The sequence below is a fragment of the Capra hircus genome, unplaced genomic scaffold (assembly GCF_001704415.2).
Source record: "Capra hircus breed San Clemente unplaced genomic scaffold, ASM170441v1, whole genome shotgun sequence".
Lineage (NCBI taxonomy): Eukaryota > Metazoa > Chordata > Mammalia > Artiodactyla > Bovidae > Capra > Capra hircus.
In genome coordinates, this window is record NW_017189796.1 from 174,597 (window position 1) to 201,956 (window position 27,360).

General features: G+C 57.6%; 1 protein-coding gene across 5 annotated transcripts in view; it reads left to right on the top strand.

The window, feature by feature from the left end:
* ATP11A (ATPase phospholipid transporting 11A) overlaps nt 1-25,513 on the top strand; it is a 99,250-nt gene extending 73,737 nt beyond the window's left edge. The window contains exons 17-29 of one of the 5 annotated variants that reach the window (XM_018044749.1): nt 908-1,089; nt 3,781-4,032; nt 5,120-5,294; nt 6,386-6,488; nt 6,738-6,883; nt 7,414-7,473; nt 7,930-8,057; nt 9,985-10,120; nt 15,031-15,096; nt 15,713-15,816; nt 17,741-17,906; nt 21,455-21,558; nt 22,289-22,392. In XM_018044749.1, the coding sequence (XP_017900238.1) occupies nt 908-1,089; nt 3,781-4,032; nt 5,120-5,294; nt 6,386-6,488; nt 6,738-6,883; nt 7,414-7,473; nt 7,930-8,057; nt 9,985-10,120; nt 15,031-15,096; nt 15,713-15,816; nt 17,741-17,906; nt 21,455-21,547 (1,611 nt within the window). In that variant the 3' untranslated portion in view covers nt 21,548-21,558; nt 22,289-22,392. Of the gene's footprint in view, nt 1-907; nt 1,090-3,780; nt 4,033-5,119; nt 5,295-6,385; nt 6,489-6,737; nt 6,884-7,413; nt 7,474-7,929; nt 8,058-9,984; nt 10,121-15,030; nt 15,097-15,712; nt 15,817-17,740; nt 17,907-19,330; nt 19,537-21,454 lie in introns of those variants that run through there. The other 4 variants (XM_018044751.1, XM_018044752.1, XM_018044753.1 and 1 more) reach the window with 4 other exon arrangements.
* The last annotated feature ends 1,847 nt before the right edge of the window (nt 25,514-27,360 follow it).

Genomic DNA, 27,360 nt, shown 5'->3' on the forward strand with positions numbered 1-27,360 from the left:
GTCATCAGTGGACATGAGTTTGGGCAAACTCGGGAGAGAGTGAAGGACAGGGAAGCCTGGCGTGCTGCAGTCCATGGGGTCACAAAGAGCTGGACACGACTGAGTGACTGAAAAATAACAGGAATCAGGCAGAGGGCTTGGGTTTTGTCAGATGCTGGGATTTGGTTTTTTGCTTTTTGTTTTTTGCGTCTGTTGAGTTCATCACATGACATCTTCCTCATTTCTTCCATCTGTGTTGTCTATTACGCTGATTTTCGTGTGTTGAATCAGCCTTGCGTTCCTGGGATAAATCCCACTTGGTCATGTAAAGAATCATTTGGACATGCTGTTGGATTCCGTTTACTGAAATTCTGTCGAAGACCTTTGTGTCTGTGTAAGAGACGGTGCCTAACTCTCTCTCCTGGTAATATGGTTGTCTGGCTTTGGGTTTCAGTGTTGTTTTATAAACAGTGTCTAGGCTTTCAGTGGTATCCGTGCTTAGCAGGAGGAGTAGAGAAGAGCATTTCCACCCCACATTTCCATGTGGGGAAGTCCCATATCTGCTTAGACAAGCGAGGTTCTATTTATTTCTAAAGCTCCAGCTGACTGTTCACTCCAATTCTGCATTCTGGGACAACTCTGGATTGTCACCCTCTTATCTTTTATGACTGAAGTCTTGCCTTTCGGTGGCCCTGGTTTGCGTTACGTGCTCCCATGCTTCCTAGTTCGATTGCACACTTCCCAGTCGATCGGTCGATCCTGACTGTGTGTATTCAGCGTGCGTGTGAGTAGTTCAGCTGCGGACAACTGGCGCTGTGGGCGGGGCTGCCTGGTTCCCGGTGTGTCGCCTCAGCTGGAGAGCGGACGTTGGGAGCACTTCCAGGAGTGACCCTCGGGCTCACGGTCAGTGCTGCTGTGTGTCCGGCAGGAGGGGCTCCGGACCTTGTGCGTGGCCTACAAGAGGCTCGTCCCGGAAGAGTACGAAGGCATCTGCAAGCTGCTGCAAGCCGCCAAGGTGGCGCTTCAGGACCGAGATAAGAAGTTAGCAGAAGCCTACGAGCAGATAGAGACAGATCTGGTCCTGCTGGGCGCTACGGCCGTGGAGGACCGGTAAAGACACCCCGAGCTTGTTCTCAGAAACCGTGAGCGTACGAAGGGCGAGTGGGAGCTGCCAGGGCCGGAGATGGGGGCATCGTCAGGCTGGGCAGGCTCTCCAGTTGCCCTGGGTGACAGCGCGCAGGGGTCAGGCCTGGGTGATGCCTGACTTTCCACCAGTAAGAGGCCTGTAAGTCACATTTTTCCAGAAGAAACCAGGAATGCCAGCATTTCCACACCTAGTTATGAACAGTCAAGATACAGGGCTGTTTTTCAGTTCTTCTTTAGATTGGAATCAATAACTAGTTCTCTTCCTAAATGAGTCCCTAGCTCTTTCCAAATACAAGCGTAAACATTTTAGACCTTAGCAGTTTTTGTCATGAGTCAGTGAAGAAATTTAAAATAATTAAGTAGAAGATTGCAAAAACTCACCATAATGGCTGCTCAGATTACCAGCTACAGATTTTCAAGATTCTGCATAGGAAGGACTGACTTGTCCCAGCTCTGCACGGGGGACAGGAAAGAGCCCTCTGTCCACTGTTGTCTGAAGAACACAGTGAAAGGGACAGATTATAGTTTATTTTGAAGAAAAGAAAAAAAACCCTGCAACTTAAAGGCATGGGACAGAAACTTTAGGAGGTTACTGAGCTTCTGTTTCCCATCAAGTTTGAAAGTGTTTGTTTAATACTTATTTATTTCTGTTGTGTCGGGTCCTCGTGGCTGCACGCGAGGGCCTTCTCTGGTTGCAGTGAGTGGGGGCTGCCCTCTCTTTGTGGTGTGTGGTTCTTTTTTTATTTTTTTATTTTACAATACTGTATTGGTTTTACCCTACATTGACATGAATCTGCCATGAATCCGGGCTTCTCTTGTCGCAGGGCCCGGGCGCTGCACGCAGGGCCTTCAGTGGCCGCGGCTCCTGGGCTCCAGGGCACAGCCTTGGCCGTGGCGCACGGCTGCAGTTGCGGCACGGCGTGTGGCATCTTCCAGACTAGGGATTCAGCTGGCGGCCCCTGTGTTGCTAGGCGGATTCTTAACCCCTGGACCACCAGGGAAGCCCCTCAGTTTAAAAGTCTTGGAGGTCTCTACTGGTCCAGGATTTAGATCCTGGTCTCAAAAACCTCGGTTTTCCCTGGGGGTCGGCATTCCCCGGGTCCTCAGTCTCAGCAGACAGTTAGCCAACAGGCTGGTTTTGCTCTTAAGTCCTGACCCCTCTGCTCCTGGAAGCACGTCTCAGCACAGAGCAGCTGTGGTCACAGACGGCTTGGTGACGGGTCGTGTGTGAGGATGAGGAGGGTGTTCGGGAGGGGGCTGCTTGTCTGGGGAGGGGGGACTGGTCTTTGGAGGAAGTAGGAGGGAGGGGGAGGCTCTCATGGGCAGAGGGACCCTCGCCAGCCGAGGGCCTCTCAAGGGCTGTGGGAGCTGTTGGCCTCGGTGGGGAGCTGGGACCCCAGGACGTTGAGAGCGGACCCCTGGGATGTAGGAGGGGTGGCTTTGACCCCAAGTTATTTCTTTAAAATCTCTAGCCAGCACCTTTACAGATCCCCTTGGACCTCATTTACTTTTTCCTAAAACAATGATGAAATCACAGACGTTTTTTCTGTGTCTAGAACAGTAGGAAGTTTCCACCAGGTTCTACCCAGATCATCCGAGTTAGAATCCTTTCCTTTCCTTTCCTCCTCTCGGCGCTGGACAGAGGCATGACACACCCCTGAGACACGCCTGTCAGCAGCCAGGCCTGCCCTCCCCACCTCCAGCCTCGCCATGAGGCAGGCATGGCTGCGATGTCAGATTGCCGTGGACGGCAGGACAGCCTGACCGAGGCCAAGAGGGCCGTTCATCCTCATACATGTGGTGTGAGCTCTGCAGGCTTTGCGTTCTCCACGTGTAGAACAGGGTCATCACGCGCTCCTCCTCCGGGAGGTTTCGGCAAAGGCGGGACGTCTCAGGCAAGTGCTTCCTGCAGCGCCTGGCGCTGAGGGAGCCTGTGACGCCAGTCCACCAGTCCCAGGGCCCGGCCGGCACCCTCCCGCTTCACGTTCTTCAGGCGACCCTGGGCTCCAATGGGCCAGCAGCAGAATTAGAGAAAAGGGGGCGCACGTCACCTCTTCGCCAGGCCCCGTTCTCCCTGGTTCTGACTGTCCCTGGCTGGTGCTTGTGAGGCGCCTCCTTATAATTGCCCCCGAAAAAAAAAAAAAAATTGCCCCCGATCTTCTCTGAGCAGCAAGCCCTGCCAGACAGAGAAGTGTGTGCTCAGCAAATGCCATGTTGCTCCTTAGTATTCGGCCCTGTGGATTATCTGGGATCAGGAAGCGCTTTGTTGTAAAAAGCTAATGCAAAAAGTGGAAGTCAAAGTGTTAGTCGCTCAGTCATGTCCAATTCTTTGCAACCCCGTGGACTGTAGCCCGCCAGGCTCCTCTGTCCGTGGGATTCTCCAGGCAAGAATACCTGAGTGGGTAGCCATTTCCTTCTCCAGGGGATCTTCCTGACCCAGGGGTTGAACCTGGGGTGCTGCAGTTAGATTCTTTACCATCTGAGCCACCTGGGAATAGCTCCAGGTCCTTCACAGTAAATCACAGGTCAGCACCAGGGTGCTTTTTAACTTGGGGGTGAAAATCAGACAGGGGAGCAGACCCCAAGTCCTTGGACTTCTCCAGCTTGGTTCGCGGGTCCGTGCTGATGACGGTGTGTCGTGCCCCCCGCCCCCAGGCTGCAGGAGAAGGCGGCCGACACCATCGAGGCGCTGCAGAAGGCGGGCATCAAGGTGTGGGTGCTCACGGGCGACAAGATGGAGACGGCGGCCGCCACCTGCTACGCCTGCAAGCTCTTCCGTAGGAACACGCAGCTGCTCGAGGTCACCACCAAGCGGCTGGAGGAGCAGAGCCTGCACGACGTGCTCTTCGAGCTGAGCAAGACAGTGCTGCGCTGCAGCACCAGCCTCACCCGGGACAACTTCTCAGGGTAGGCGGGCGTCCGGGGCGTTCGCAGGGGTGGGGCGGCCTCCACGGGCAGGGCGGTGGCCTGCACTCCCTTGTGCGGATGCAGGTCTGTCCTCTGGCCCCTGGCAGCGTCCCGTGGTCGAGATCCTGACCAAGCCTTGTCTTTTCAGCAACTGTGATGTGTCTCTGCGTAGAGGGTGTGTGTGTGCGCGCGCCCATGCTCACTTGCAGACTGCTGATAGAGGATACACAGAGGCTTGATTCATTGATTTACGCACTGTCGTGTGTGAGGCGGTGCCCAGCTATTTCTGCTCCACCCGGGGGCCACGCTGTGGATTCCTCGGGGCCTCTGCCAGAGTTGGGGTGGGGGGACAATGACACATGGTTGTCTGTCAAGTAAGACAAAGCAGTCAGTACACAGAGCTGTTTTTTCCAAGAATGTTCACCAATTTATGCACATTTTATCAACATTCTCCTTGCTGGTCTTCGATGCGCGATCTGAGATAAGACTCTCTTTGAACTTAAATTTTCATTAACTTAGCAGAAGCAAATGGGGCTCTCTAATCATACACGAATTTAAAATTATTCATTCATAAATAGTACAAAGCTATTTCCCGTTACCTGGTCTGCAGAATTCCTTTTGGGGCTTAGAGATGTTCCTTTTAATTTTGAAACCCAGCAAAGAGAAGTATCATGACTGCGTTCTTCCCAAGACAGGCAGAGTAGCAAGGAGTTCCCAGCTGTGGCCATCAGGACTGTGGGGCTGAGGTGGCTGGGGGCCGGGAGAAAAGGACGATCTGTCCGGATGGCAGGATAGACGCTCTCCCGCTGTTGTACCGCGACCTGCCCAAGAATCCACAGTTGTAGCTGTTGTTTGCTTTGCCCTAGTGAAGTGAGAACATTAAGTTCACATACAGTTTTAAAATGTAGTCAAAGGTCTTGCAGCCCCAAGTCTAGACTGTCTTATTATTGACAAAAGAAGAAAACCCACTTTCTTAATCCTTGTTCCTGAATTTGTAGCATGGATAGGTATCCCCTAGAGTAGCTAGTCTCCTCAAATCTCTGGACTTGGTTACTGAGAGACGTCTCTGGTTTCTGTGGCCTGACAGACTTTCGGCCGACATGCAGGACTACGGCTTAATCATCGACGGAGCCTCGCTGTCCTTGATCATGAAGCCTCGGGAGGACGGGAGCTCCAGCAACTACCGCGAGCTCTTCCTGGACATCTGCCGGAACTGCAGCGCTGTGCTTTGCTGCCGCATGGCCCCGCTGCAGAAGGCCCAGGTGCGCTGGGGGCGGGGCTGCAGGAGGCCCAGGTGGCTGCCTGCAGGAGGGCCGGGCGGGGCTGGGGAGGGGCGGGGGGGGCTGCAGGAGGCCCAGGTGCGCTGGGGGCGGGGCTGCAGGAGGCCCAGGTGCGCTGGGGGCGGGGCTGCAGGAGGCCCAGGTGCGCTGGGGGCGGGGCTGCAGGAGGCCCAGGTGCGCTGGGGGCGGGGCTGCAGGAGGCCCAGGTGCGCTGGGGGCGGGGCTGCAGGAGGCCCAGGTGCGCGGGGGCGGGGCTGCAGGAGGCCCAGGTGCGCTGGGGGCGGGGCTGCAGGAGGCCAGGTGGGGGGGCGGGGCTGCAGGAGGCCCAGGTGTGCCGGGGGCGGGGCTGCAGCCTTGTGTAGTGATGTCCGGAATGGAACAAAGGGTGCTGTTTTGTCTTCACATGTTACCTTTTGGGCTAAGTGACTTCTCAATCTTATACCAGCCAGTGTCTCAGTCTTGAATCAGGAAGACAAGCCGTAGCCCCTCATCTTTTCTGTCTTGCATCATGGAACATTATACTTATGCACATAAATAGGAAGAAAAAAGACTATAAAGAAACAGACTAAAAATTTGGAAATTATTCATTTCATTGAGCTATCAGATTTGGTTTTGTACACATGACAAATTTGAAAATTGAAAGAACAGTTTATTTTCAAAAATAGATGCTTGATACAAGGCAACTTGGCATAGCACCATCCTCTAGCGGAGTGCAGCGCTCACACACTGCCCCTGCCCAAATTTAAGTCTGCCTGCCCCACATCTGAGTGAGTGGGGCAGCCCCTGAAAATGGCTCCGTGGGTTTCTTGTCTCTCCTCGGCCTCGCCCTCGGCCTTCTCCTCTCATCTTCCTGCATTCATTTCTTAGCTGCTTGAGGATGCTTCACTTTTGACTCGAAAAAGACTTTATCCTGTGTGGATAAAATGTGCTGAATATAACAATTCACTTTAAGCACTTAATTGTTTCATCTTCCTTGACTAACTTTGGCGTCTTTGTCCTTTCTGCCTAGTTAGTGGTTGACCTTTGCAAAAATAAAAGAGAGACGAGAAAGTCTGCGTTCACTTCTTTTCCAGATCGTTAAGTTAATCAAGTTTTCGAAAGAGCGCCCGATCACCTTGGCGATTGGCGACGGCGCGAATGACGTCAGCATGATCCTGGAGGCCCACGTGGGCATCGGTGAGCCCCTGGGCTCTGCCCCGCTGCCTCTCACAGTGGCCAGGGTTTGTCCCTCAGCTGGACCAGCGGGGACACAGACAAGGCAGGACCGTAGGGTTCAGACACACACTTAAGGCACGCCTGTGACGCAGAGCGTTCGGGGCTGGAAGCCCACAGCAACGGCTCAGTCTAACCCTGCTTTGCCCATCCCGTGTCCACCTGCAAGGGGCAGAGGAGGGCTGATGCAGCGCGTGCGCTCCCTTCTTGCAGGTGTCATTGGGAGGGAAGGTCGTCAGGCTGCAAGGAACAGCGACTACGCGATACCCAAGTTTAAGCATTTAAAGAAGATGCTGCTTGTTCACGGGCATTTCTATTATATTAGGATATCCGAGCTTGTGCAATACTTCTTTTATAAGGTAGGAAGGCTCTCCCACCGTTTAGGCTCTCCCACCGCCGCTCCTCTCACCATCTCTGGGTGTGTGATGGGTTGGGTGAAAGGCTGGCCAGCTGTGATGCCCCGAGGCTGCAGGGGTGACTTGTCCCTGAGTAGAAGGAAGGGCTCCATGGGAGGATTCCCAGGAGGAGGCGCCCGGCCCTCTTCTCTCAGCTGAATGTAGAACCACTGCGAGCCGCACTGTAGCAGACTGAGGAAGGACCATTCTTTCACCATTCCGTGAAGGAGTTCCTCCTCGTTGTCCACACTGATGCCCAGGGTGCCTCCTCTTTTCTCTGTTAGGAGTTCCCTTTTGCTCTGATCTCGGGGAGACCGGCGGCTGCACCATGGGGGCCCCTGAAGTGAGAGAGGAGTTTTAGAGTCATTGCCCATCTTGGAGGATGAGGGGTGCTCTGCCCGGGGTGGAGTGTGTCACGGGTCAGCCTCTTAGGAACCCGGTGACACCCCTTACGCTGCGCCCTTGAACTAACAGGCACGTGGCTTGTCTTTCAGAACATCTGCTTCATTTTCCCTCAGTTTTTATACCAGTTCTTCTGTGGGTTTTCACAGCAGGTGAGTCGTCAGGCCTGAGGTTGAGCTCCCCTGAGCCTCACCCACTCTCCCCGAGTGTGGCTATGGTGGGCGGAGGGTGGACGGCGGGGTGTGCAGGCCAGGTGACCCCCATCCCACCACTGACCTGCTTTCACCTGAAGCAGCCAGACCGGAGGAAGTGGAAGCTTGCAGATGCAGGCCGAGTTGCAGACCTGCACGCGTCTTTCTGTTGCTGCACGTTTGCAGTGGCAGGACTGGGTGGGGTCGGCCGTTTACCCTGGCCAGTCGGCATCGTGATGCTTTGGAAAACGTCCTGGCCCCTCAGTCTCTGTGAAAGAGTGGCTCTGTGTGCATTTGAGAATTCTCAAGTTTGTGGGCCTCTCCAGAGGAAAAATACATGTGCATATTTAAACAAGTTCCCCGAAGACCTGGCCAAGGTGCTGGGGCGCTGATCTCACAGGCTTCTCGGCCCCGCAGACCCTGTACGACACTGCCTACCTGACGCTGTACAACATCAGCTTCACCTCCCTCCCCATCCTGCTGTACAGCCTGATGGAGCAGCACGTTGCCATGGACACGCTCAAGAGGGACCCTGCCCTCTACAGGTACCGGGAGCTCCGCGCCGGAGACGCCAGAAGGACCGGCAGCCTGCAGATCGCACCTGGCTGAAGTCCTTTAAGACCAGAAACATAAAAACAAAACCCCAGACCATCCAAAGTTAGCCGACACACACGATTCCTCAGAAGGTTCTTCCCTTCACACATGTGGAAGCAGTGTGGCTTAAGTGAATATTCGCCAAATTTAGACAGAGAGGATTCATGCTACATTTGAAATGTACACATTAAGCCAGTTTGTGTTTCCCTGTGATCCTTGTGAAAGAAGTTGAGATGACAGTGTCTACCCCCTTGACCCTGGTGGATCCTGGCAGAGTCAAGTAGGTTCCATTCAGGGAGCAACAAAGTTAACAGGGCTGATCTCAGGGCGCTCTTTTCTGCTGAGAAGTATTTCTTATAACAAGGAAAAGATTCTTTTCCTGTGCCCCAGAGTCTCTGGCTGTGTCAACGTGCTGCTCTTACTGTGGCTTTTTACATTAGACGTGTTATTTCCAGAACGCTTTAGATGCACGTGTGGCTGGAAGGGGCTTTCCAGGTGGCTCAGTTGGTAAAGAATCTGCCTGCAAAGCAGGAGACCAGGGTTCCATCCCTGAGTCGGGAAGATTCCCCTGGAGGAGGACATGGCAACCCACTCAGTATTCTGGCCTGGAGAGTCCCACGGACAGAGGAGCCTGATGGGCTGCAGTCCAGAGGGTCGCACAGAGTTGGACCCGACTGAGGGACTCAGCACGTGGTTGTAAGAAAGAGTAGAGAGGCTCCCTGGAGGTTTTATCTGGAGTCCCCCGTGGGGACATCTGACTGGCCACCTGCGGAAGCACAGGACAGGGTTGCAGCTTGGGTCCCGACACCCCACCCCACCCCTCACACTGGTGTTGCCCGGGTGTCACTGGTCCTGTTTCTGTGCACGTGTGTGCCCACGTGAGTGTGCACTTCTGTGCAAGCTTGTCACGTGTGTGGCCCTCCACCCACACAGTCAGGACACCTTGCCAGCCCCATGGCCTTCGCCAGAGAGGTCAGCCATTAAGTGAGATCTGGGAGTGTTGCTGTCCCGGTCATCCCTGCATGTGAGAGAAGAGCAAGCCTGGATCGTCCTGTGCACCTGGCGATACGGGAGGAAGTGTAGGGAATAGGCGAACTCAGCCCATTTCAGACGCACTGCTGGGGGGTCCTGCACGCCTCCTCCCGAGCTGAGCTGACAGGTGCAGGGAGGCCCGTTGCGCTTCGTCACCAGTGGGTGCCAGGGTGCCTCTCGCCCTGTGTCCTTACTTCCGGAAGCAGGCGTGTGGGCCCCGCCCTCTTTCTGCCCGTGGCAGCCTCCAGTCCACTTTGAGGAATAAAACATTCAAATAGGAATTGTCCAGGAAGGTCCCTGGGTAGCGCAGCGCTACATCTGAAAAGCCTCTGCTGCCGGGGCGCTCAAGCGAGTGTCTGCTGGCCGCTCCCCCATGTCAGCTGGGACGTTCCCGTCTCCCCGCACAGTCGCTCCAACCACGGTGGTTTCAGCCAGGACAGCTGCATGCTGTGAGCTTCCCCAGGCTCTCCCGGGGCCAGGTGTCTTGAGAGCAGTGGCAGGCAGTGTGTCCAGCAGTCGCAGAGTGTGACATGTGGCCTGGAGGTGTGCAGACGTCAGGCCCGCCTGCACCCCTCGGCTCCTCGGGCTCACAGCCTATGCCGGTCAGCGGGCGGGTGGAGTCGGGGTCTGCCGAGAGCGGAACAGACGGGCGGGGACCAGGAGGCCCAGGGGCTCACAGGCCCCAACGCTGGAGCTCGGCCGAGTGGGAGTTGGTCGGGCCGCATCCTCCTGGCGCCCCCCGGCCCCTGATTCTGCCGTCCCGAGGCCCTCAGTGGGTCAGGGGCCCCGGGTCGCGGCGAGGCGCCGGGTGGGCACCTAACACGTCCCTACCCTCTCCTCCCCCAGGGACATCGCCAAGAACGCGCTCCTCCGCTGGCGTGCGTTCATCTACTGGACGCTGTTAGGCTTGTTTGACGCGCTGGTGTTTTTCTTCGGTGCTTACTTCATGTTTGAAAACACGACTGTGACCAGCAACGGGCAGGTTCGTGCAGGCTGGGCCACGGCGACGGGGCTGCAGGTTCTGGGGGTGAAGCTCGGCACGGCCCGAGGGGTCGGCGTCTGGGTGTCCGCCGCAGATGGGGCAGACCCGATGGCGGGGCCCTGCTGACTGTAGGGACACCCTCTCGGGGTGGGCGGGGTCCAGCCTTTATAGGTTGTTTCACCGTCAGTTATTTACCTAGGGGTCCAACTCAACCATCAAGACGTGGCTTATTTAATCTGGGAAATAATTCGGTATTTACCCCTGTTAGCGTTTGCTCACGTCCTCAGCTTAGGTTCTGTTTCCTTAGCGATGAGCAGTTACGGTGTCGTTTCGGATAGACAGGCAGCTCTCTGGGTTTTTGCATAATCTCTGGGGGTTGTTTTATTTGTATCTCGCTTTTTTTTTCTGCCGCGGCTCCCTTCCCACTCTCAGATAATGACCAGCAACACACACGTGGTAAGACATCTGTGGGTGTGTCCTCTCTGTTTCTGGAGTGCAAATAAAATATTTCTCGAAAATATTTTCCAGCGTGACCCCCTCTGTGTGCTTTGTCAGTAGAGATGCCTTTAGCTAGTCCCCCCGTGTCTGTAGGAGCAAGGCCAGCCCAGAGACCATGTGTGTCTACCTGGGTCACTTCTCCCTGTATTTCCGAGCCGGGATTGCCCGCCGTGTCAGCGATGTTTTCTGGATCTGTGTGGTCTTCTCTTGCCCTAAATGAGTAGGAAGACACACAGGCGGGTGTGGCCGGGGCGGGATAGGGGTGGGGGGAATGCTCTGAACGTGGCCAACCCCTCGCTGCCTGGAGTCGGGAGGCCGTGGCCCCGGGCGTCCTGCTTCCAGTCCAGTGTCCCGGGAACAAGGAAACAGAAGGGGGCTTTGAGCAGGGATCCCCTGCTCGTCCTGCTGGACAGGGCGCCTCTCTCTGTCTATCTCTCCCTCTGTGTGTTTGGCCTGAAGTTCTGAGTCTTGCTGTGTGTCCTGGGCAACTTGTTGGCCCATTGATTTCTCTGTTCCTGTTTTCTTGTGGCTGAAAAGGGCTGTTGTCTCTCATTGTGACTTAGACCAGGGTTTACTAAACTGAGGGTTTCCAGAGCCTTTCGGCACTTTTCTGAAATCTTCCGTTGTTAGAGCCTTTGTCCTCCTGGTTTTAGCTGAGTGGTCTTCGGGTGCCACCAGCGACGGTGGGGCTGGCTCGTGCTGTCTCCGGTTCTTTGCGTCTTAGAGGAACTCTCCCTGGGGCCAGCGCTGAGCGCGCGCCCGTGTGCATCTCGCAGAGCTCGGGCTCCGTGTCCCGAGAACCGAGGTCCCGGTTCTGGGCATCACCCTCGCCCCCTGCAGTCGCCCCTCCTGCTGGACAGTTTCCTGGAGTTACAGTCGAGCAGACGGATGCTCAGGCAGACGTGGGGCGATGGCGGGGAGTTAGAGCAAGCCGGGGTGCGTGTTTAGTCCATGAGGCTGCCGAGAGCTCGGCTCTCATGTCAGGAGGTGACGTGGTCAGCCCTGTCCTGCAAGCCCACAGACAGCAGGTGTGTGTGTGGGCAGGGCACACTCCCTGGACATGGACGTGGGTCGCCGGGCAGCCTCGGGCGCAGACCTGGGTGGGGGCTGCGTGTTGTCCGGCTGCTCTGTGGGCAGGCTTTGAGGTCCTTCCTGGGAGCCAGGCCTCCTGCTAGTCCTGCCTCTCTGCCCCTCGCTCACGAGGGTGCGCTGAGCCACTCCAGGACCTGAATCCCAGCGTCCAGAGGATCTCTCTTGAGATTCTCAAGCACCTTCCCCTCCCCGCCGCAGCTGAGTGCCTTTGCTCGGCTGATCTTGGACAGAAGTGTTGGTTAGAACCTGGAACGATGACAGGAAGGGAGACGGAGGTAGGGAGACGGAGGTAGAGAAGCCCCCAGTCGGTGGAGACCCCGAGCACTGAGGCCCCGGGGGATAGAACCTGCGTGAGTCACACAGCGCCTGTCACGGGAGACGCCCCTGAGATGCACAGTGACGTCAGCAAGCAGCCGGCAGGACAGTCCTGCAAAGGAGGAACTGGACGTGGGCCTTTGTCCACCGCTGGGCCTTGGGTTCCTGGTGCTCAGGGGACCGTGAGCAACCTAAAGACTCAGAGGTATGAGAGCGAGACCAGTGCTAAGTGGCGCGAGGCCCGCGGGGCCCAGGTCGGACCTTTGTCCCCAGGAGTGCAGAGGCCTGGCTGAGTGCGCAGGGCGTCCGTGGTCGGAGTCTGGACCCAGAGGTGGCTTCTTGTTCCAGACTGCTGATTCTTAGATGATTCCTGTGTGTCCGGCAGGTGGGAGGGTTGGATCGCTCACAGAACTGAGAACATGTTACCAGCTGGTTCTGTGTCATTCAAACTAAGCCGCAAACAGAGCTGTGATTCCGGCGCAACCTCGGGCGGCTGGTGCTCGGTGACGGCAGTTGCCCTTCCAAGGAGGCCGCGTCTTGCTGGTGGGATGGTCAGGAGGTGACCGCTGAGACCTCTTTCCACTCAGGAATGTTCGTGGATCTATCAAAAAGACGATAGAATCGCTGACGACCTTAGAAAGAGAAATTCAAGTTTGGAGTATTTTCCCGACAGACAAGAGCCACGCTGTTTCGCAGATGAGAATGGAAGACAGTGACTTTGTTGTAGTTGAGCAGCAGGACATTCCCAGGTGGCTGCTTGCAAGTCCAGGGTGCGTAGTGATAGAAGCCAGGAAGTTCCCAGAGCCGGCCCAGGAGCCCTGTCTGGCGGCTGAGCACAGGGCCGCCCGGGGCTGCACAGGGGCCCGAGCTGGCACGCAGAGCGAGCGTGACAGACGGTCCTCCGAGCGTGACAGGCGGTCCTGCGAGCGTGATAGGCGTTCCTGAGAGCGTGATAGATGGTCCCGCGAGCGTGAGAGACGTCCTGTGAGCGTGAGAGACGGCCCTGCCACTGCGACCTTCAGGAAACAGGACGTGTTGTCGTGGAATTGTCTTACACATAAAAGCTGACTGAGTCTGGGCCTTAGAACGTCTGCAAGCGGGAAAATTCCCTGTAGAGTCCTCAGTCTCGAGGGAAGAGAGCGTGGAGAGGAGGCATTACACAGGGGGGTGTGGGCCGGCGGGCGGGGCCAGGGCGGCGCCGCCTCGTCTCCCCACGCGGTCCCGACGGTCCTGGCGCCCCCACAGGGATGAGGGGACGCCCGTGGGTGGCCGCGTCGCCCGTGTGGCCTGCGCACGGGACACAGTGTTACTTAGGAAATCAGACCAGACGCAGGGCTTCACTGGGGACTGGGGAACTGACCTCACTTGGGAAAGTCCCCTCTGGACGACCCTTTGAGAGAGGGGGCTGGACCCCAGTGCGGCCCCTGCTAAAGAGCGTGGAGATGAGATGGTTTGAGCGTCTGGGCCCGAGCTCTCCCGTAGGTGAGGGAGCTTGGACAAGCCCCTGGAGCGTTATGCGGCCACGTCCCCGTGAGCTGGGACGGCCGCCCCCCACGTCCCTAGGCCCATGCGCCCGTTCTCTGATGTTTTAAGGGATCTCAGGGTTCCCACCCGGCAGGGGTGACAGACACTGGGCCTGGGGTGTAAGGAGGCGGAGGGCCGGACCCGGGGCTCCTGCTGCCCAGCTGAGGGTCCCGGGGGGGTCAGAGCTGCCGCCTCCTGCACCGTCACTCTCTGCTTTCGGCTGAAAACGGCAGCTTCCGGGGAGAGGACTCGGGCGCCTCGTCCTCCTGCCTGCTGGGCGCGCCCAGCACGCCCGCCCGACCTCACTTCCTGCCCCCAGCGGTAAGCCCTGAAGGCAGAGCGCATCTATGGGGGGTTCCCAGCCTGGGCACGTCACCGTGGGGGCTGTGCCCCCACTGTCCACCAGGTCCCCAGGCATGGCAGGCGTCCCCAGCTCGGGATAGACGCCCCTCTGGCAAGAGCCACTGAGCCCAGTTTTGGTCACGATGACGAATCAAGCGGTGAGGGTCCTTAGGTCCATTTCCTGCAAAAGTCCTAATGCTTCGGTTTTTCTTCTAGAATATTCTGTAAGTGGATTCTGCTTCACTAACCGCACACCCACACACTCACCTGGAGTGAGCACCTGTAGGGATGTTTCCTTGGTCGAGAACGGACCCTGGTCCCAGCTTCTCGTGCTTTGTGGCGTGCAGCTGTGTGCCTTCTGAAAGGAGAGCAGAAGCTCTTCTGAGAGGCACAGCTCACAGACCTGACAAACGGGCCCTGGGCCCGCCAGCTCTCCAGAGGCAGCGTGTCCAAGAGGCTAGTTTGTCCCCGGGATAGAGACTCTCACGTGCCCGCCGCTTCCTTCTGCTTGCATCTGTGTCTCTGCGTGAGAAGCGTGCTGTCTCCTTCCCGCTGGCTGGGGCCGCGTCTCTCCGGGGCCGCACCGTGTGCCCGGCGCTCAGGCCTCGGACCTGCCCTGGCCTCTGTGCAGCTCCGTCCTATCTCCCCTCTCCCTTTTTGTGGTCCCACGGGCCACCCCCCGACCGGTGATGCCGCCCCACCGTGGTTTGTCGGCCGAGCCGTCAGGGTTTTGAGTTGGAAAGAGAACAGACGCATCCCACTAAGGCTCACTCTGGCCACGCAGAGCAAGTCAAGTGGGGCGATGGGCTGGAGGTCTCGCCTGCTTAAAGCGCGGCTGGAGCAGCAGGGTGGGTGCTGTGCACACCGAGACTCCAGCTCTCAGGGCGTCCCGTCTGGCTCGTGGGGCGCCAAGGGGGAGACCCGGGCGGCCTAGGAAGAACTAGGTGCCCACAGATGCTGCTGGAGCCGGGGGCCAGAGGCCTGGGTGCGGCCTACCCCCCATCTCGGTGACACCAGGAGGTCCCTGCGTCTCTGGGGTTGGACGAGCAGGCGATGGGTGGGTGGGGTGCTCGGATGCTTGTGTTGAGTATGGAAGAGGCAGTCTGTATTAATGAGGCGACTGGACTTTCTCTCCGCAGGTGTTTGGAAACTGGACGTTCGGGACCCTGGTGTTCACGGTGATGGTGTTTACAGTCACTCTGAAGGTACCGTCGCTGAGTGCACATGCTTCCTCCAGGCACGGTCGGCCACCCGGTGACCCTGCCCCTGGCCTGCCGGGGTCCTCTCCCCACCACTGACGTGGCCTCGGCCCCGAGGGGCGAGCTCAGAATTACACAGCAGGGGAGGAGGGAAATTCCACAGCCTTTTCTGTGTGAGAGGACTGGAGTTAGACTGCTTTTACGTGGCAAGCAGCCCCACCCCTAGTATAGTCAAAGGACACTTTAACTGAAACAAAGGTATTGTGGAAAACTGAGCTCGTTTTTAAAGTCAAGTCAGACTCTTCGTGGAGTATCGTCATGAAGGTCCCAAATCCTGCCAGCCTGGGTTGGAGAGTGAGGAAGGAAGTCCCAGAGCCGTGTCCTGGGCAGTAGCACCTCCTGCAGGGGCTGCCCCACCCAAGGGTCCGGGTACTTGCGGGCAGGGTGGGCCTGGGGAGCCCTTCTCTGGAATCTGGGCTGTTTCTCCCACACAGGCCCCTGCCGATGCTCTGGCTGAAGTTAGGGGTTTGTTTCTGCTTCCTGTCCCCGCCCCGGCTTCCTTCCCCGGGCTCACGCCGACAGGCCCTGTGGCCCCACTGCTGACCGCCTGGTCTCTCTTCAGCTGGCGCTGGACACCCACTACTGGACCTGGATAAACCACTTTGTTATCTGGGGGTCGCTGCTGTTCTACGTCGTCTTTTCCCTCCTCTGGGGAGGAGTCGTCTGGTACGGATTTGATGATTTCTCAGGCACCGCCACATCACCAGTCCCGCGGCGTCTTTCACCGAGGCCCGAAAGCTCAGATCCACACCACCTTGTTCCCGCGTGCGGGTCTGGGTTGCGTGCCCGCCGTGTGCAGGAGGGGCTTCACGCCAGGGCCCAGGACCCACAGGGATGAGGCGGGGTGGTCTCCGATCCCTCCCCCAGGGGAGACATGCTGCCTCACGAGCGTGACGGGGGACGAACAGGCCAAACCCTCTGGAAGGGACCAATCCAAGGTCGGGGACGGCTTCCCCAGAAAAGCTGTTATTTAAACAGAAGCTTGGGAGAAAAGCGCTAACCTCATCCTGTGAGTGCTCAGGGCACTGGGCTGAGGCAGTGTCATTCCTAAGGAAGGGAGCCCGCAGGCAGGTGCCCCAAGGCAGGCCCGGAAGGAAGGCTCCCTCGGAGACCGTTAGGATGCCGTGGAAGGTTTTAAACAGAGGAGCCGCAGAGACCAGTTGCACTTTTCGGAAGGTCAGCATGCTGCCGGCTGAATGTCCACCTGGGGGTGGACAGAGTCTGACCCAGCGGTCGGCCCTGACGGGCAGGCGGCCGCTGCGTTTGTCATGAGCGCACCTCTGCACGCACTGTCCCTTCTGCCCAGGGTGTCCCGTCTAAGTGGCCGGCCTGGTGGGCTCCTCTTCACCCCTCAGAACCCCAGGGCCCACCGTGCTCCTCGGCCTTTCCCCCAGGTCACGTCCCAGGCGGGCATGTCCACCTGGCGCCCGGGCGCTTGTTCCCGCCTCTCACACACGTGCAGGGCTCCGAGCAGGACTGCGGCTGGGGGCGGTGAGCCAGGCCCAGGCCCGCCCAGACGTGAGGCTGGAACCAGTGTCCTGTCCACCTGGCCTCCCCACTGCTGCGCAGGGCTCAAGGGGAAGGGCAGGCGGCCCCCAGCCCCAGGGAGAGGCCCCTGGTCCATCTGGTCCCTGCGTGGAGGCTGCCGTGTGGATGTCCACCCGGTGGCCCGCTCCGCTGCTGACCTGCAGTGGCCAGTCCACGCGTTACATGTCGGCCAAACCAGACCTGCTCTCGGTGGATTTCCAGCCACCCGACTCCTGGCCAGAGATCCCGCGGCTCTACTGAGCTTTCCAAGCGGTTGTGTATGAGAAAGACTCCCCAGAAACCCCCCAGCCAGCTCCTGGGCCTGGACGCTTCGGAGCATGAAGCCGTGAGATTCATGTTTAGTGCGGTCACTGTGTGTTTCTAAGGTATCCCCGGTGGCTCAGATGGTAAAGAATCTGCCTGCAATGTGGGAGACCCAGGTTTGATTCCTGGGTAGGGAAGATCCCCTGGAGAAGGGCATGGCATCCCACTCCAGTATCCTTGCCTGGAGAACCCCATGGACAGAGGAACCTGGTGGGTTACAGGCCATGGGGTCACACAGGGTCAGACAGGACTATTTGACTTCACTGCCCGTCTCCAAAGGCATTCCTAGCCCGCCTGGCAGAGAAGTCATTTCATTCTCTGTATTTTTATAGAAAATTTAAAAATTATTTTGGCATAAGCTTGTGTTTAGCCATTCTGCTGATGAGAACACGGTCTTCTCTGTACTAATAGGTATTGAGCAAAGCCCCCTGTCTCATGTGTAAACGTCTTTCCTGCTGTTCTGAAGCTGAGCTTCTGGGGCTTGCTCCCCGCTTGGAATGACCTCGTAGACCTCCCCTCCTCGTCTCATGCTCGAACCCGGCCTTCAGGGCAAAGTCACGCAGCGCTATGGGGAGAGGCCCCCCTGGTGACCCGGTGGCGAGCGCAGCGGGTGGACGGTGACCGTCAGAGATGGACGTGGACCCCGCCAGGGCAGACGGCCCTGCGTGTGGGGCGCGGGGGTCTCCGCCGGCTCCTCATCGGCCACCGTGCTGTGGTTTTCTTTCCTTGGACACTGCAGGCCCTTCCTCAGTTATCAGAGGATGTACTACGTGTTCATACAGATGCTGTCCAGCGGCCCTGCCTGGCTGGCCATCATCCTGCTGGTCACCGTCAGCCTGCTGCCCGACGTGCTCAAGAAGGTGCTGTGCAGGCAGCTATGGCCCAGCGCCATCGAGAGAGTGCAGGTACCCTCGGGGCGGGGGGCGCAGCTGGGGACACCGTGGGGGGGGCCTGCAGCCTGGGGGGCACCGTGGGGGGCCCCAGGGAGGCAGCAAGAAAGGTGGTCCGTCCAGTGTTACTAACAGATTCCACGGTGACACGTGATTTTACACCTGAACTAAATGTCCAGTGCTTAGATTTGGACAGGCAGTCCCTGAAATAAGGGAAAGATTAAGAGAAAAAGATTAAGCCAATACAAAAGGCAAATTATTTTGTGTGAGCCTAAACAAGTTTTTTTGATTAATCCTTATTTCGAAGGTAAAATTGCTTTATTTTTAGGGATGGAAATGTGGCTCAAACTTTAGCATTCATTTTGGGAAATTCTGGTCATGAGTAGGTAGGGTGGTGGTTTTCCGTGCTCCCGAGGGGACACCAACAAGCTGAACTCTGGATTCAAGAGATGGGTGAGACGCTAAGGGTGCCCAGACGAGTCCAAACAGAGATGTGACCTGGAGTTTCTAGAGAGCTCTCAGGGGCCGGACGTCCCCCATCTCTGTACCCCTGTGACCCCGCACCCTGGTGACCCCTGTGACCCCTCACCCCTGTGACCCCGCACCCCTCACTCCCTCACCCCTGCACTCGTCCCCCTGCGCACACCGCTCCTCTTGTGACTCCACACCCCTCGCCCTGTGACCCCTCACCCCCATAACTCCTCACCGGTGACCCCGCATACCTCAGCCCTCTGATCCTATACACCCTCCCTCCATGACCCCACACCCCTGTGACCCCGCACCCCTCCCCACTGTGACCCTGCACACCCTCCCTCCCCTCCCCCGCACCCCTTCTCCCGTCCTGCCGTGCGCCCTCGGGGAGGAGGAGGGATGCTCTGAGCGGCAGAGGCCGCAGCAGGCCGTCCTGCAGGATGCCCTGCCCACCTGCAGCACCAGGTGTGAGTGACAGGAGGGCGGGCGAGGGTGAGGCAGGAGGCGGGCGTGCAGATGTGAGTGACAGGAGGGCGGGCCGCAGGTGTGAGTGACAGGAGGGCGGGGCGTGCAGATGTGAGTGACAGGAGGGCGGGCCGCAGGTGTGAGTGACAGGAGGGCGGGGCGTGCAGGTGACCAGTAAGGCCGGTGAGCTCTGGGACCCCTGGGGCTGATCTCAGCTGCTGCCCGCGGTGCCCAGCCAGGGGGCGCAGAGGGCTTAGAGCCGGCCCGGCCCGGCAGCTTCACGAGAGCGGCTCCGTGACCTCAGGCCATCCCAGGGCGGGGCAGGAGCGCTCGGGAGGGTTCGACGGGCCGCAGGGGCTCCAAGGGCGACCCCCGACTCACTGCCGTTTCTTGTCTCTTCCCTTCCTGGTTCCTTTCATCTTCCGGCCTCTTTGCCCAAATCTTGTTTGCAAACGATGTGCATGGCCTCCTGATCTCTGACCTCTGACCTCTGGGACCGGCAGACTAGGAACCAGTGCCTTTCTGTCGAGCAGCCCACTGTCTTTATGCTTTCTCAGACTTCCAGCAGTCTGACTTTCTAACGGAACCAGGTGACGCTTTTCTGTCTTTCTGCATGTTTGGGACTTGATCGGAGGACCATGGAGGGCTGACGGTGAAGCTCGGGAGCCACGCACACAGGCCCTCCGGGGCCTCGGGCGCCGGGCTCTCTCCACCCACAAGGCTGCGGGGCCTCGCTGGGGAGCCTCAGCGCCCCTCTGGCCGGGTGGCAGCTGTGAAGCCGGTCCTGCCGGCAGGGGCAGCTCCTGGGTCAGCGCTGGCCTTGCCCTGGGGCCCAGAGGCAGGTCCTCCCTGTCCCTCGTGTGGGGCCTGAGGGACTGGTGGGACCACGCCCAGGGAGAGGCGGCCTCTGGCGGGGCCCCTAGACTTCGGACAAGCTGGGACGGGCGTGTTTGGGGTCAGCTGTCTCACCAAAGTCCCTCTCATCTCTTTTAAAATGGATGATTGTTTTTGGAAAAAGACTCCACCTGTGCCTCAGGCATCTGTGGTTCTCTCTCAGGAGTACACCGTTTTCTGTGCCTCCCAGGATGGGAGGCTTCTCGCCTGGAGCCAAGGCTTCAAGGACACACTTATCAGTCCTCAGTCCTGTGTGTCCCACACTGGGCACACGTTGAAGGCCTGTGCCTGGTGTTACTGCTTTACCAGGCAGCGTGCTTAATAGGAAAATGCCTCAAGAAAAAAAAAGGCCATTTTTATTCTTTTAATAATTGTTCATCTTTTAAGTTCGAGTAATTACTGGCAATCAATATTTTTCTAACCTGGGGCACAAGAATTTGTTAGAATAAACTACAGAATTTTATCTCACTGTTTACACAGTTGAAGACATTTAGGATAAAATTATTAGGAACATTTTAATAAGTCACAGGAGGTGCTCGTGAAACCAGTTAAATCACGCCAAGTCTGGACTGAAAATAAACCCTCTGAGGATTGGTGGGGTTCACTGAGAGCTGGTTTGCTTCCGAGCCTTTGCAGAAGCCGGGCTCTGCTGCTTGGTGAAGGGCTCTGAGCTCTGGGTGTCCGTGGCCGCGGCTCTGACCGCGAGGCTGGCCAGCCCCTCACAGGCGCTTGCAGCCGGTGCCCAGCACACGTGGCGTTCGTGCGGTATTGCTGCAAAACCAGCCAATTCCGGCCAAACTTTGGAGGCACAGACCCTTGGCTAGTGCTTCCATGGAACACGCTGCATTTGGGATGGGCGGCTTTTTCTTTTCATCCGTCCTATTAAAGTGAAAACCACAGAGGCCACCAGGTCTCGTATATAAACGTGTGCGCGTATGCACACGTGTGGCATCTGTATACACGTGTGCATTGATTCTGTCCACACCCATGGGCGCACACAGCTGTGAGTGTTTCCACTCGCGCGAAGAGCAGCCACCTGAGCGCTAGTCTGCTTCACCTCTCGCCGGCGGCCCCTCGCGCCTAGCCGGGGGGCATCTGCGTGCGCAACATCGCGCCTAGCCAGGGGCATCTGCATGCCCAACATCGCGTGTGCCCAGGGGGCATCTGCACCTCCAGCTTCGCGCTTTTCCGGCTCCTGCAGTTCCTTTCTTCCGAGCCACTGGAAAATTCACACCGCTTGACTGGAAAGCCTCAGTGTTCAGACTAGAGAAGCGCGACCTCGCTGGCCTTCGGCCCTGCCACGCCCAAACCTCCGGATTCTAGCTTCAGGCCAGGATTCTTTTGTTTGACTGGAGACGGGGCCAAGGGACAGGGCCCGGCAGGCACAGAGGGACTGAGGGACAGACAGGAAGCCAGGCGGGTGGACAGGGACAGAGGGTCAGGAAGGCAGGCGGACAGGCAGAACACACGGGGACGCAGGGACAGGCAGGAACAGATGGACAGGCAGGCAGAGAGCGGCCGGTGCAGAGGCCCTCGCTCGCGCCTGCGCGCCCTCAGGAGCAGCGCAGTCTCTGGAAGGTCGGGGTGAGCGGCAGGGCCATCAGCCCCGGGTCCCGCACCCCGACCATCGGCGCTGCTGCGCCGAGAGCGGGGCCTCCCGCACGCGTCCCCCTCGGCCGGCCCCGCGGAGCCGGGTGTGCGGCGCGGGCTCAGTGTCTGTCCTCGCCTTGCAGAGGAGCCCGAGCCGCCCAGCCCCGGCTGACGCCGCGCCGAGCCCTGACCGGCCGCTGCTGACGGACCCCGAGCCCCGGCCGAGGCGCGAGTAGCCAGAGGATAGGTAACGGCCGCCCGCGGGCAGCCCGTGTGCTGTGCTCTTGCGGACCGCGCGGGTTTCCTCCAGAGCTTTGCCGTGGTGTGCCGTTTCTGTTAGGTTCACGGTGACAAAGACTTGCGCACACGTGGGGTCCGTCCCCGGTAAGTGGCCCACCGGAGAGGCCGGCACTGGGGCTGCCTGGGGTGTACTCCCAGGCACGCGAGTGAGCGTGCGTGCACACACATCTGTGCGGTGCGCAGGCCCACAGCGTCCTTCGGCGTCCAGAACTCAGCCTTCACTCTCATCCTCGGTGGTGGGCATGGCTCCACCTGAAAGGTCCTCCAGGAAAGACCGCCTTTCAGAATAAACAAAGGGCTCTGAGCCAGGCTGGGGCAGGCGTCCAGCTGCGCCTTCAGCATCCAGCGCGGGCATCTCCTGGCGGGCTTGCCCCCTCCCTGCGCGTCCAGTCTGACCACCTGGGCCTCCCACCGCTGGGGCCTCCGTTGGAGCGGTCCAGTGAGATGCGCTGTGGGAGGGGCCGCGCTCAGCCTGGGGCCTGGGGAGGGGCCTCGTGTTTACACACCTTTCTGCGGGACGGTGGACGCAAGGAGGGGCCGGCGGTCCACACGCCGCCCCGTGTCTAGCCCAGCTACGCTCGGGGTAGCAAGGGCAGCGGCTGCGCTGGGTTCCGACGGGCGCTGGACGGGGTCCGCGCGGGGTCCCGGGACTGACTCTGTCCTTTCTGTTTCCGCAGACCTCGCGCTTCGTGTCAGGACCACCTCTGGGGAGTCACCCACTTGCTTCCCTGTAGTCTCCAGCCCCGGGCAGCGCCCTGGAAGGCAGGGAACGCGGGGCCCCTCCTGCTCAGCCCTCGCACCACCCGCGGCCCCAGGGGAGGCCACACACAAGGGTCCAGCCCCGAAGGGCTGCGTGGCGTGAGCTGCTCTTGCGGCCGGAGAGGAGGAAGATGGGACAGGCGTCCCCGAGTGGCGGCCGGGAAGGACACGCACGAGCCCGCTACCCTCCCCGGCCGTGTGGCGACAGGAGGAGCTCTGCTTGAGGGCCTCGGTCTGCTCCAGGCTCGGCCGCCCCACCAGGGCCTCCGGGGAGCACGGCCGAGCCTCGCGGGCTGGGGCCCGGTCTGCTGTACCCTCCCGAGCCCGACACCTCTGCTTTGGGACCGTCCCCCTGCCCCGTCCACGGCTGCCGTCCAGACCTGCGTGTGGTGGCGCTGGGCGCGGGCGCGTCTGGCCCAACGCCGCCCCTCCGGGGTCGGTGCTCCGGGACCCCCCCCACCCCGTCCCTTGCTGCCTCTGGGGGGCCTGGCCCGTAAAGCACAGGTTCCGAGAGGCGCCCCTTCCCGCTCCAAGGGCGCAGGCGCGGTTTGCTGTTGTGGGAAGGGTGTTTCGGGGTTTGTGGGGACGCGAGGGGGCCTGGGTACCCGGGGCCGGCCTCTGCTGCGGTGCTCAGAGCCCCACGGGGAGCGGCCCCTCGGGCGCGTGGGCCCCCAGATGCACACCGCGCCCAGGGTCGTCGAGGCGGCCCGGAGCCCTAAGAGCAATACTGCGGCCCGCAGGCAGCCGAGCAGTAAACCCTGTCGCTCTCTTGTAACGGAATCTCCGTTTTAGAAATAACCCGATCGACGTAGCCTTAATGGTCCGTAAGGAAAACATTTCAGTTTGAGGTTCACCCTGCAGAAGGTACAGCTGACGGCGTCTTAGGGCAGGGTCACCCGGAAGCCGCACATCGCCCCCGCTGGATGCCCTGTGGACCGCGGGACGGTGCCGAGCCCCCCTGGGTCTGCTCCCGAGGCGCTCAGAGCGCGTGGGTCGCTGCCGAAATGCTCACCTGTGGGATATTTGTTTGAACGAGGGGAGGAGTTGACCGCAAGAACAGGGTACCCAGGTGGTGCGGAGAAAGCAGGTGAAGGGCAAGCATACCAAAGAGGGGTGCAGCCGGGCCGAGGCTGGGGTGGGGCGTCCGCCCGCGGGCCCCTTCCCCTCGCTGTCACTCACGCCCGCGTGCTGCGCGAGGCCCGCTCTAGGCCCTGCAAACAACGGTGTGTGCGTTTTTACAGCCGTTTTTAAGAACCTAAAATGGGTATAAATGTCATACCTGTGGGGGGCAGATTCTGTGTATGTTTTAGTTAACAAATTCTTTGTAATGTATTTTTTTAGAGATCTTAAAATGGCCTTTGCACTGAAGTATTTTCATAGCTGTTTATATCTCTTTGATTCGTTCATTCTTTAATGTACCATATCTAATTTTTAAAGTATGTTTTTAAAGCTTTTATTTTTTAAGTTGAAGACATTTTGGCCACTTTACATTTAAATTCTGGTGGATGTTTTGGCTGAATGTCTCAATATCTGATGAATGTGAATTTTCAGATTCGACTTCATTCTCTGCGCCTGCCTTCTTTTTGGTGTTTCTGGCAGGAGCGAGTAGTTACAAGGCATATTTAGAGTCTGATCATTTGCTCTGCTCTTTCTTCACCGTTCATTGCAATTTCATCTAATTTTGTTTAGTTTTTTTTTTTTTTTTCTATCCTTCAGCCTTAAAATAGAAGCTTCTTGACGGTTCGCTGTCTTCTTTCTGCCTGTATCCAGACAGTTATCACTTACCTCGGATAATTCAAGTCTCCTTAGGACAGCTACTGACCGTTACACGCCCCAATACGTCTTCTTAAAATTGTTTGGGAAGTTCCTAAGTGGCTGCGCCTGACAGTGTGAGATGGACCAGGGGCATGAGACCAGAAGCCAGGGAGGGACGAGAACCAGGGAAGGGACATTTCAGACAGGACAGTGAGACTCCCACCTGGTGGTGGGCAGTGCTTGCTTGCCTTACACTGACCTTAAAGCAAGTAATTGAAGCATCTTCCTTAGTTTTGAAAATCTTACTCACAGCTGCACAATAACCACGTATTAACATCTCCCCGCATTGGTCCGGACGTCTGGTTCCTGACCTGCACGCCATCCCCCAGAGCTAGCCTCCCCACTGGAGGGGACCCGCCCTCAGGACCAGGGCCGGACCCTCCCAGCTGCAGCCACATCCCGGCTGGGAGAAGAGACGCGCCCTCGGCCACTCCTGTTAGAACCCCAGTCAGCCTGTTCCTGTGCCCTTGACTCCACGGGCGGACACAGACCAAACGACCCCTGCGAGGCTCGCTGGGGGCGGAGCTTCCGCAGTGACAGGTCGCAGATGCCTAGTACGCCTTGTGAGACTTTGCAGCTTGAACTATAGCAATGCCTCGCACGCAGTGTAACTATTCTTAAATTCACGGGCATCAACCAAAAGTTCAGGGCAACCTAAGGGAAGTTTCCGGCCTTTTTTTTTTAAACCACTAAGTCCATCTGTTTTGCACTGATTATGAATAACCTAATGCAACCACTTCTGCTCATCTTAAAATTAATGGTATTTATTTAACAACTCAGTGTAACAGCTTGGTATGCACTTTCTTTTGGAAGTTTCCCATTTCTAACTTTAAAAACAGGAAAAATGTCAGCTGGCAGATGCATCCATTCTGTTTTGGTTTTTTTTTAGTGAGTTAGAGGGTTGGTGAATGGGGGTGAGGACCGTTTTGATGTCTATAAACAAAGCTTTAATGAAGGTGTGTCAGAGTATTATTCAAGTGTGATTCTACTTTTGCAGAAAAAAATCTAAAGATCAGTTTATATAGCTTTATTTTTTACCTTATCAAAATACACAGAATTTTAATATGCATATATTGTCTCTGACTTAAAATTACGTGTGTCTGCATCGCTGTTTAAAATGTTCATTCATTATGTAATGTGATAAAGAGAATCTTCAAAAATATATTTAACACATGGTATCTATGGGTATTGTCATCATAAATACTGGAATTTATTTTTAAATTATTGAATATAGTAGGTGTGTTTAAGATAATCATCCTCTGAACAGTAATGTTTAATTGATAATTTATTAATCTGCTTTGAAAAATTAAACGGTGAATTAAACCAAATCTTAAATTTCTGTAAAATTTATTTTGTATGCTACTGTTTTTACCTTTTATTTCGGAAAAGTATACCTTCATAATATTAATTATGATTGGACTTTTCTGCAGAATATCTAGGCAGGAGACCTGAATCTGCTTGCAATAAAGAAGAAAAAGTTCTGGTTTAGTCTCTTCATAAATTAAAAAGATGATAGAAGTTGGTATTAATTTTCTGCTAAGACCAGCTGCCGGGTAAACAGTCTCCCAGCTGGTGTCTCTGTTTGCGATGAAGCCGTGGGCGCAGCCTCTCGGGGTCATGTGGGACGGGGTGGCCCCAGGCCCACGGCTGCAGCACCAGGGGGGAGGGCCCGCAACAGGACACTCAGCGCCGCTGTCCTTCCCGCTCCAGCTGCTCCCCGACTGTCCACCAGACCTCGTCCCCCAGGGTCTCCTCTGCTCCGCCTCTTGTCCAAAGCCCGGCCCCCACGCCCCCAGGGCTTCTGGGCAGTTAGCAGAGAGGGCCCCATGCTGCCCCAGGGGGTTCCTGCAGGCCCCAAGAGGCCCGCCAGCACGGGGCCCAGTGGCTCTGCCCCCCCAGCCCTGCCCCCTTCCTCTGCTAGCCACTGCCACCCTGCACTTCCCATCTCTGAAAACTGACCCCCAGACACTCCACAGATGCTCACAAAGTCTCATCCCTGGGCTTCTGACTCAGTTGGGGGATCAGGGTGGACCCTGAGAAAGGGCCTTGCTGGGCCGGGGCAAGGCGGCCCCTCCAAGGCTGACGGGTCCCTTGGAAGGCCTCTGGCTTCACCAGGCACAATTCTAAATTGGGGGCTTTTTCCCCGCCCCCAAACCATACAGCAAACGCAAGTAACTCACCCTGAGTGGGCAGCCTTGGCGTCACCACACAGCGGCGAGCACACCCATCTACAGGAAATAGACGCTGCAGGTGAGTCGGATCCCGGGGCTGCTGTCCGCTGGGGTCCAGCATCCACGTCTGCCTCAGGTGACAGGGACCTGTGACCACACTGACCCTGGGAGCCGGGAGAAGCAGGCTTGCCGTTCAAGTGAGTGAGGGCACCCTGGCCCGAGGCTGTGCGGGCGTGAACAGCCAGCTCCCACCAGTGTGCGTGTGAACACCGTCCTTCATGCCACTGAGCCGTGTCCCAGTGTGATCAACATCTGCAGTTACTAAGCTTCCTCTTTCAGGGAAAAATCTTGGGAATAAAACACAATTTGTCAGTTCCTTCTCGCACTAAGAGCTCACCCCTAAGGCTGCAGCAGCGTGTCGGCTTGCAGGGAAGACGCTCATCTTGGTACATGTTCATCTCGTGCAGTCGGAGTAATTTAGGAGCATTCAGTCAGACAGCAAGTGTCTAACTCACCATCCAGATACAGGTATGAGCCCTAATCAAGCCTGACAGAACCCCAGTGAAACCCGTCTTTAATCAGATTCGAAGACCAGACCTCCCAGTTAGTGGGCAGTGTCAGGCCTAAGCCGATCTTGGAAGCTGACGCCCTTAAGGCCCACAGCTTGCCCTGCCAGGCCCCCGTCCCTTGCTTGCATCTGTGGCCTCTGCTCACCCTTTCTGCTAACCAGTGCGGCCGCAGACGTTGCAGTTTTCCGTGTATCCTCTCGATTTGCTGAGCTTACTTTTCAGAGGTCATGGTTCAGCCGGAATTCAGAAAGCTGTCGTGGGTCAGACCAGCAGCCGCCCACCAAGCAGTGACCGTGGCTTTTTCCGGGGCAAGTTTGGCTACGGAAAGTGCTTTGGAGCTTCTAAGTCCAACCATTGAGCTGGGTGTCCCAGTTGTCGTATAAAATCCACTTTTCTTTGCACGTCACAATACGATTGAGAAATAGTTCGCTGTTG